This window comes from Brienomyrus brachyistius, chromosome 17, assembly GCF_023856365.1.
Source record: "Brienomyrus brachyistius isolate T26 chromosome 17, BBRACH_0.4, whole genome shotgun sequence".
In the NCBI taxonomy this organism is placed as follows: Eukaryota; Metazoa; Chordata; class Actinopteri; order Osteoglossiformes; family Mormyridae; genus Brienomyrus; species Brienomyrus brachyistius.
This window is the reverse complement of record NC_064549.1, coordinates 19001122-19011462: the sequence shown is the minus strand read 5'-3', so window position 1 is coordinate 19011462 and position 10341 is coordinate 19001122. Positions and strand designations below refer to the sequence as shown.

At 43.5% G+C, this 10341-nt stretch overlaps 1 protein-coding gene across 1 annotated transcript; it reads right to left on the bottom strand.

Moving 5' to 3' along the window:
* Positions 1–6660: 6660 nt before the first annotated feature.
* On the bottom strand, positions 6661–7769 carry sst1.1 (somatostatin 1, tandem duplicate 1). Its single transcript, XM_048980124.1, has 2 exons — positions 7565–7769; positions 6661–7143 (listed from the first exon to the last, which is right to left on the bottom strand). The coding sequence occupies exons 1-2, from the start codon at positions 7700–7702 to the stop codon at positions 6937–6939; spliced, it is 345 nt and encodes a 114-aa protein (XP_048836081.1). The 5' UTR covers positions 7703–7769; the 3' UTR covers positions 6661–6936.
* Between the last annotated feature and the right edge of the window lie 2572 nt (positions 7770–10341).

The window sequence follows — 10341 nt, the reverse complement described above, 5'->3', positions numbered from 1 at the left end:
AAAGGACTCAGGTAAGACACGGACTGAAATACACAGGACTGATCAAAGTAACTAGACACAGCTGGGTACAATTGGGAAAGAACACGTGGGTAATCAGGGGGGCGTGGCACATACGAGGAGCCGACGAGCCGGGTCATGACAGAACCCCCCCCAAAGGCGCGCTACACCGGGCGCACCAGGGAGGAGGCGACAGACGGGACACGGGAACCGGGACCTGGAACAAAAGAACAGAACAATTAACGAAGGACAGGACATGACAAAGGGCAGGGAACACAGAGAGACAGACTAGAAAGGGCGGAACAGAGTGAACAGGCGGAACAAAAGGAGCGGAAGTGAAAGGAGGGAACATCGGGAAACAAGGAGCATGAAAGGGCGGAACAGACGGGCGAGGAACAAAAGCAGGCGGGGCGAAGACAGGAGGGACAAATGCAGGGACACAGGGCGAGAAGGAGGGGGAGTAAAGGGCGTCCGAGGGAGGCAGCCGGAGGGGCTGCAGGCGGCCGGGAGGCCGGAGCCGGAGGGGACCTCGGAGGGGCAGAGGAGGCAGGGCGAGGGACCGACGTAGGGACGAAGGAGGGAGCAGGAAGGGACCCTGGCGAGGGCAAGGAGAGGGGGGGAGCTGCCGCGCTCGAGCGGGAGGACCTGCAGGTGATGGAGGAGCCGCCCTCAGGGAACCTGCAGGCGACCGGCGGGCGGAGCGAGGCAGGACGATGAGGTCGCGATGGGGGACCCGCAGGTGATCGCCGACCAGGCGGACCAGGACCCGCAGGCGCCGACCTAGCCGCAGCGCCGGCGAGCGAGGACGAGCCAGGGGGTCGGGCGGGAGGAACCCCAGTCCTACATCTGTGCCCCATCCCCTTACGGAACACAGACATACCGACCCCTGGTCGGGGTCGATGTCGCTGGGGCGAGGGCGAAGGAGTCACAAGTAGGGTCCCTGAGGGGTCCCATTCAAGCTCCTCCACCTCCGGAGAAGGAGGAGCCAAGATGGAGTCCTCTGGGACATTCTCGGGGACTAGGGAAGAAGGGACTGGAGTCACAAAGGGAGTGGGATCAGGAATGGGGCCAGGGATCAGAGTCACAAGGGGAGTCACAGGGGGGGCCTTGGGCGAGGGCGCGGGAGCTGCAGGCAGGAAGTGCGCCCCAAGCGTGGGCGTGGGAGCTGCAGGCAGAGGGAGCTGCGCAGGCGGCTGCGCAGGCGGCAGCGCAGGCGGCTGCTCGGGCTCTGGGGCCGCAGGGGGCAGCGGAGCCGGCTGCTCGGGCTCTGGGGCTGCAGGCGGCAGTGGAGGCGGCTGCTTGGGCACCGGAGCCGCAGGCAAGGGCGGCGGCTCGGGCGCTGGAGCCAATTGCAGAGTAGACTGCGGAGGTTGTTGCGCAGGCAGAGGCGGCAGCTGCGCAGGTAAAGGCGGCGGCTGCTGTGCAATCAGCGGCGACAGCGGTTGGATTGCCGCCGGTGTTGCGGGCAGCGGCGACTGTTCCGGAGCGGGGTCCGCCGGTAGGGACGGCTGCTCCGACTCGGGTTCCGCCGTCAGAATCAGCTGCTCCGACTGGGGAACAGAGGCCCTCTGTAGCTGGAGAAGCTGCTTGAGGTCCCCTGCCAGCCGGTTGAGGTCCTCCCGCTCGGAGGCGGGAGTAAACGCGTCGAAGCCCCTCCTCAGAAGGACAGTGAGCGCTTCCACCTCGTCGCTCACTGGAGGTGCCACCTCTGCCAACGCCCTCCAGAACAGCCCCTGGAGGGCGAAGAATTGATTGGCGAGGGCTGTTGTCTTCCCTGGGAGAGGCGAGGGATACGCCTCCGGGGTGGCTGCCGCAGGAGGTGGGACTGGGACGTCCGGCGCGGGTGAGGCAGAAGTAGCCCTTATCAGAGCGCGGGGTATCCGGGGAATAACGTCCCTCATCGCTCTGACACCTCGGTTAGCCAGCCGCTCGGGCCGAAAGAGGTACCGCTCTAAGGCTGGTCGCTGCTCTCCAGGGTCTAGCTCTGGGTCCGGGAAGAGGAAGAGCTCCTCCTCTTCATCCTCGCTCGATGGCCAGAACATCGATACGGGGCACTCCTTCCGTCGGACCGGCTCCAGGGCGGTAGCCAGTTCGGGTACCTTCTCCTCGTTCTCTGGAGGGAGCCATATAGGGGAGAGCGAGCAGGCTCCTCTCACACACGAGGAGCCGACGAGCCGGGTCATGACAGTGGTCCCTCTGAATCTTCAGACTTCCAAAGAATCACAGTGAAATAAAGATAGGCCTGTGTTGTTGTTTTCTGAATTGAGATATAATTTTTTATCCAGATAATCTGTTTATTATTCAGTAATTGGACCTAATCCCATTCAAAATCTTTAATTAAAACCCCATTGTAACTCACTAAAAATCCAATTTAAAAATGGGCTTTAAGAAAAGTTACAGAGATGCTGTCTTTTTAACAGCAATGATTCAGTTGTCCATACTTTACTGAAGCTGTAAAAAACAGATTTGTATCTCTGGTACAGAATCCAGTATATTTTATTTGCATGAATTTTATCATACTAACAGACATGTCAGTGTGATTGTTTTGATTTAAATGTACAAATTCCAATAAATTCTGAATGCAGCAGCTCCATGTGGACTGGTGAGATAACATTCTCAGCCTGGAAAGACCAGTGAAATGAGCAACACCATGGTCAACAGACAAAGGAAGAATATAACAATGTGACAATGTGACTGTTATGTAAAATATTAGTATTGTTCTTACACAGGAATGTTGACTTAATGATGCTCATAAATTTCCAAAATGCCAGAAATTAGGCTTTTGATATATTAATTTAATATATTTGATATCTGTGCCCTGTGATGGACTGGCCCCCCATCCTGGGTTGTTCCGTGCCTCGTGCCCATTGCTTCCGGGATAGGCTCCGGACCCCCTGTGACCCAGTAGGATAAGCGGTTTGGTAAATGGATGGATGGATGGATGGATGGATGGATGGATATTTCATATATATGTGTTTGGCCATGCACTTAGATTTAAAAAAATTTCTAGTCTACTGTTTTAAACATTAGAATGCATACACTAATGAACCAGAAATTTATGACCTCTCCCATGTGACAGGAAAAACATTCACTATCATATAAAAAAGGTCATGCCGAGATCTGGGATATACTAAATGGTAAGCCTGCATTTTGTACTTGTAGTCATTGTGTTGAATGCAGAAGAAAATGGCAAGGATATAGACCTGACTGATAAGGGCCAGATTGTTATGGCTAGATGACTGTTGTACTGCCAATTGTACTGGTCAGAGCATCTCTGACATGACAAGGCTTGTGGGGATACTAATCGTTAGCTGTGTTACACAGAGTGACCCGAATAGGGAAAACCAGCTGTCTGTGGCTTGGAGTGCATTAACCCACTTATACCATCTATACTGCACATTTGGCTTACACGTTTGTACTTAAAGACATTATTTTCCTGCCTCTGTACCCATGCTTTTGAAACATTAACCCTTACTTATCTAATACGGGTATTAAGCAAATAGCAGTTACTTGTTTAGGATTCAAAACAGGCAGGAAATATGAAATGTACAAGTGGCATACTGAGATGTCATCTTTAGTGAGTTTTGTGCTGTATTATACAAAAATCTGTTCCTGTGACTTGGAGAATTCATCGTTGAATGAGCTATGCTCTGTATGAATATATGATTAGAACCTTTTTATTCTTCAGGTCTTTTTTCGTTCTTTTGATGAAGTTAAATAGATAGCTGAGAATAAATATATGGTATTTAAATTACTTGAAGGCCTGGTAATTGCGGTAAAAGCTCTGAAGCGGATGTCAGTACTGTACTTGTGTGATGTGTAATAAGAGAAGGAACAGATGTGAGACTTGACAGCATAAAGGCTTCTGATGGATGCTCAAGGGAGACATCTCAGCCAAAGACTAATTTTGTGTTAACAAATAGAAAATTAAGGTAATTATTCTGAATGTTAGGATACACACACGCACACAGACACACACAAACAGCCACATATATGCAGACTGGACTAAGAACTTCCTCTTATCAGTATTTTCCAGTTTTTAATCTTTTACTGTATTGCATATCCTTGTATTTTTATTGCCTTACGGCATGGCATGGTACAGGCAGGAAAAAAGGTGACAATCCACTAATGGCTCCAAGACAAAAGAGGGGTTTATTAAAGAAACAGAACACAGTGGGGTAGACATCAAAACAAAAGGACCACAAGGTGTCAGAACTAAACAGGTGAAAATAACTAATAGAACCATACAGTACATACAGTATATGAGCAACCACAGGAACAGGACTAGGAAAACAGGCAGAATACAACATACAGAAACATAAGTACAGTAAATAACACACAGAGTAACTTCTCAGAATGTCTCAATAAGGAAAAGCACACAGGCAGGCTCTAAAATACAAACAGGTGGAACTAATAAGAAAGACAATCACTGAACTAAGAAGCTTAAGACAAACTAGGAAACAATCTGACACTAGGAAACTAAAGCAAATTAGAATAATTACAAAATCATGAAAGCACAAAACACAAAACCAAAATAACACAAAGAGGGCAAAATACAGGAAGGAACTAAGACTTGGGAACAGAAGACTAATACTATAAGCATTAGAAAACAGCAAAAATTCAAATAAGCAAAACTAAAGAGGTTAGGCTAGTTTTAAGCCACCCTCAAACCCATAACCATGACTGCCTCTGAGCTACATGCTCAGTCCACTGAGCTATGCGATGGTCCAGGGAGTGAGGAAAGCACCAGGGTTGAAAGAAGCAATAGGGAGGAGGACAGGATGGCCAGCAACACCTGCAGGCCAACTTGGTAGGAGACACAAAAGGCAAGGTTGGACGGGTGCTGACCCTGACACCTTCCTCCTTCAAGCATATTTTGATGTTTTCAAAAGTAACTCTAAAGTATTTTGCACAATGATGTGAACCTCCATGTACAATACTGCAACACCACACCCACTTCAACTTCAACACATCTCTCCCAGCCTATTTTACCAGACTAATTAAATGGTTTTTATTTTGGAAGTTCTTTGAGTATTACTCAATTACATTTTAAGATATTGATTTGATGTATTTTAGTGAGCTATGGAAATATTTTCTAACTAAATGTTAATACTTTGGTTATGTCTGTTGAGTTCTCCTAAGAGGTGTCTCAGCATCAGAGGGACATAACACACACACAGCAGATACCAATCTGAAAGAATGATGTCACTGTAGAATGTCTAGCAAGCATAATAGGGAAACCCCCGGGTCTTGCCCCCAACACTCTGTCTAACTAGCTTTGGAAAGGTTTGGCAAGCCGAGGGCTGCATGAGGAGATAACACAGGGAATTAAATAACCTGGCTGGGACTTTTTTCATTTCTGGAAGGGGACTATAGGCGTGGAGGTGTCAAAAATCCTCCCTCTGCTTCCAGCATCTTGCTCATCCAATGCTAATTGTGTAAAAGCTTGTTAAATGAGGTTTCTAATAAATCCTGTGTTATTCAACGTGCCTTCCATTCTAATCTCACTCTGCAGCTTGCTTCCCTCGTCATTTTCTTTTATACTTATAAACTGATTGGATTAACTGCATTTTTAATGCCATTTTTTTGCTTCTCCCTCTCTCTCTCACACACACACACACACACACACACAGACACAAGAAAACATATCTTTCTGGGGACCACTCATTCATTTCTATGGGAAAAATACTAACGCTAACTATAATAACCTTAACCCCTACCCAGCTCTAACCATAACCATAAGGAACTAAGCAAAATAAAAGAGTTTACCGGGAAACTGTAGGGAAAAAAACAGGTATTCATCACGTTGTGAGGACATTGTGTCCCCATTCGGTAAGTTATACCTGCTCACACAAACACACAATTTTTTATTGACACATTGTCACAATAATATCTGACCTCTTTTTTAAACTCTGTATTAAGTGATCTTGCTTTGTTTTTTTGGAAAATAAAAAAAATTGACTAGCTATGTCCTAACCCCACACATCGGTCTTTTATAACCAATTATCCAGCAGAAGGTCATGACAAGCCATAAATCTGTCAGAGGAATCCTGGAAGACAAGGTGCTCTGTGGATGGAATGCAACTCCTGAGTAGGGCACAAACCGAGGGTAGTTTACTGTCAATTATTTTAATATTTTTCGCCTGCAGGAGGAATCCTGACTGCAGAGGAAAATACGCATGGAAAATTGGGAGAACACACACCCGTAGAAAAGTAAGACTAAGAATACGTGCCTCCATATTATTTGTGAGTATATTTTAATTATTTAGAAAAACGGACCCGTTTTTAATTTTTTTGTTGATTTGTTGCTGCTGATCGAGTATGATCATATATAACGTCAAAGAAGTAAGATGCACGGAGAAAGTCGTATTACTACGCATCAAGCTTCTTCCACAAGGAATGCAAAGTCGTGAAAAATTCCCATAAAACGCGAAACCTAGAATTTTTTTGTCAGCGTGCTTCATACCGGGAGACTGAATTTATATATTCAAATTACTGTTACAGTTAAATCTTATCAGTTACCTCACATAAATTTATAGTGATGCTAGCCTACAAGTGCCGGACTTAAGACTTTTGTAATGGGACTTGTTTTGTGATCCTACAGCTAATAGTAAAAGAAAACCTAGCTAAGGAGAATACTGACAGTAACGATAGTTTAACAGATTGAAGTCTGAAACAGATTTTATTGAAACAAACGATTTAAAATAGTTTCTCTGTTCGAAACGATAAAGCACGAACTATGATATAATTTCATACATTTATTGCAGATCATTTCTACTAAAGAAGGAATCGGGTATCAATAGCGTATATATTAAAAGATTTTTTTAATATAATTTATTACGTGTTATATTTACATTTAAAATGTTCAGTAATTTTTGGAAACCAAAAATACAAGAAATTAGTTAATGGAACAGTTACAATAAGTTAACTTCGAACAAGTTAACACGACGTGAAGGTTTTCCAGAAGAAATTCTTGCATCCTGCCTTGCGTTCACGAGGAGCCAAAGCGGGACCGGCGGCTCGTTCAAGTTCGAGATGCAGTTCTTCCTGATCCGCTCCGCGGGACAAGTCGTCAGGCTCCAGCGCTTCGTTCTCTACCCGCACCACTTCGGCCAGCAATTCTTCTAGGGCATGTCGGGCAAGATCCTGTGAAAATGATACCCAATCTTTGGAAGTTTATGTATGTACATTGTTTCAAATACATTATGAACGTTAAGTTAAAAGATCCACAGAATTGATAACTATAAAGACACATACCAATTCTGTAAATTAAAATATTCATGACTTTTTTTTTTATTGTCGGACTTTTTAAAAGCAAATAACATGAACTGAAAACTAACAGAGCAATGAAAATAAAGCACCCCAGTAAAAGCTTTAGACCAAGTTGGATCGAATCCCGTTTAGGCTAACTTGAGGAAGGTTGCAATACGTTCTTTGAAAATTATATATTTTTATTTAATTTATTAGTTTTAAGTTTATTCTTTCAGAAATATAGTTTAACGCGTAAAAGGCAGTTCACCATTACGGACGTTACACTTTAATTCAAATACATTATTCTAATGCATACCTGTTTGCTTGCAGGTGCAAGCAGCGATCTCTGGAGCAGCTGGCGCAGTTTCAGGTCTGACGGTGCTGCAGACACGCTGCTTACCGCCAGCGCTAGAGAGAGGAGCGCAAGAGCGTATTGGATACGACTGGAAAGCATCCTTCCCAAGTCTCACGAACGATCTAAAGTTCAAATGGAGCGTAACTGACAAGACTGCTGTGTGACACCTTCTGTTACACAAGACGCACAAACCTGCTTTTTAAACAATTAATTTGACGTCAGCTGGAGAGGGGAGGAGCGGCTCCTTTTAGAGACCTAAGCGGCGTTGTCTCGCAAGTGATGCGGTGACTAAAGTTTCCACGAATAATTGCTGCTTCCTTCGGAAATTATCATTTGTTCAGCACCTTGCTATGTCATTAGTAAAGGAAGTCCGCACACGTAATTCACAAATATACGGTTTAAGGTGTCGTCTATACTTAGGCCTATTTTTATATTTCCTCCAAGCTGTATAGCTCTGCCATTTAAATTCCAATTAAACTGCAAGTGAGTGTGTGCTCTATTGGTTCAAAATTGAGTTTCACACATACGAGGAAGTTTATAGTTAAGCTAAACACATCGACTACCAAAACAACAATAACTATAAAAACCACAATTGTAAGAATGTCCAACATTAACAAAATCTGACACAACACTGCCAAGCTCCCTTTTCCTGGGTCATTAGGTTAATTAACGGTAACTCTTGTACCAATTTACATTAAACAACATATAGTTAATTATGAAAACAAAAAGGCTGGAAAATTATACACATGTAGCACTAAATATTGTGCCGTTGTGTGAACTGGCTGCACATAAGCTCTCTGTCACTTTCCAGGGTCCACACCTGCTGTGCTTTCTATAGCCACTCTCTTATTCAGAAGAATGCTGCGCAACAGCAGTTAAATACACTTTTTTGGTCTGGAGAGGAGCTGTTCCATTGGAGATGGAGCACAACATACAAGTAAGACCTGGCAGTGTCTGAGTTATATTTATCACCACCTGCTTTCTCGTCGGTCTGGAATGGGGTGGTCCATGCTCTGTTGTTACTGCTATCAGTCTCAAAGAAGAAACACCATTTAGACCCAGAGAGTACCAAATGACTCACAGGGTATCCTGCACTTTTTGAAAGCTTATTGTGAAATGTTGGCCATTGTAAGAGTGGGTGTATGAAAACCATCTGTTGTTTCACACTAAGAACAAATAGTATTTGGACATGTTAAATCAAGTTAATATTACTGTATGTAAAATTACCTTTGTTTATTTTGATCATGATTCTTTTAACCAGTTAATTCTTTTGAGTCTTCTGAGTTCACATGGCTGCATGTGGTTTCGGGGCAGCATGTGGCTCAGCCATTTAAGCCTCTGTGCATAAGATCAAAAGGTCACTGGCTCAAGCCATGCTTCAGCAGAATAGATATACATTGATGGGCTGTGGAGCAGGACTCCCAACCCCCAGCTCCATGGGCACCACTGCAGATGGCTGCCCTTCACTGCCAAGCTTGCTCTCACCTATATATGTGTCTGTGTATCACAGAGAGTAAGATGGGGTAGGTAAGAAAAGAATTTCCCCACAGGGATCAATAAAGTATTATTATTATTATTATTATTCCCTTATTATTTATTTGCATGTCATGTTGTCTTTTTCACATTACCCCTATGGATACCCTAAGAAAATGTATCTCAATAGTGAGTGGCATGATCCAGTTAAAGTGGGAATGAACAGTTAACAAACTGAACAAATTAGTTTAGTTAATTTAAGCAATCAAAAGAATACTTAAAGATTAGTAATATACAGGCAGTCCCCAGATAACAACCAAGATCTGTTCCCTAAGTCTGTCTTTAAGAAAAATTTGCAGGTAAGTTGGAAGAATGATAATTCTGTAAAAAATAATAATAGTAATAATAGAGTAGTAATAAAGTGACATACAATACTGTACCTTGAGACAACGAACCTCTAAAGCTGTACAATGTTTTCATGAGCATCACAAAATAGTTTATGCATTTATTACAAACCATTGTATTTAGCTCCAATTTTTAATGTAATGGCCTTTATGGCAGCTCATTTATAAGCACACGTTGTCTGTAAGTCAGACTTTCCTAGCCTGAGCACTGCCTGTATGGACAGATCTTCTTGCCTGCTGTTTGAAGGAGAGTTATCCAATTTTAAAATGTTGTACCAATTTGAAAATTGTGTATGTAAATGAATTTCAGGGCGGGATCTTCTAGGTACTTCTCAAATAAAATATAAATTTTGCTCAGTTTCTAGGTCTTTTGAAATATTAGACTCTTCATTACCACATCAGAGATGCAAAGTGGGCAGAAAACTGGAATAGGGCAACTGTGCACATTTTCGACTAAGAACACAATTGATGGAAACACCTTTTTAAATGACACCTTTTAAAATTAAAATGACACCTTTTTAATAAATTCTCATTTGTAACTCGTCATATTCTTGTTGAGAGAGAAATAGAGTCGTAAGTACTAATGTGCTTTGAAATTATATTGTAATGCTTGTAGTTGCTTTAAAGCAAACAGATGAGTCCTCTCTTGACGGAAAGATATTGGAGCATCCTCATCCTTGGTGTTTAACTGTTTCCTAAACATTTTTCGGTTTGGTCCCTTTCTGTACTCTTCAAACAAAAGGTTCCATATAGAAGGTTCTATAGCTTGGTACATATATGGCACCCTCAAAAGGTGCTCTATAGAACTATTATAGAGGGTTCAATTAAAAGAACCTAAAAGGTTCTTTGATTTAAAAAAGA

Coding starts and splice junctions, on each gene's coding strand:
- sst1.1 (XM_048980124.1), bottom strand. CDS start 7,702: ATGCTTTCCAGTCGTATCCAATACGCTCTTGCGCTCCTCTCTCTAGCG. Junction 7,144..7,564: donor TTGCACCTGCAAGCAAACAG/GTATGCATTAGA, acceptor TCATTTTCACAG/GATCTTGCCCGACATGCCCT.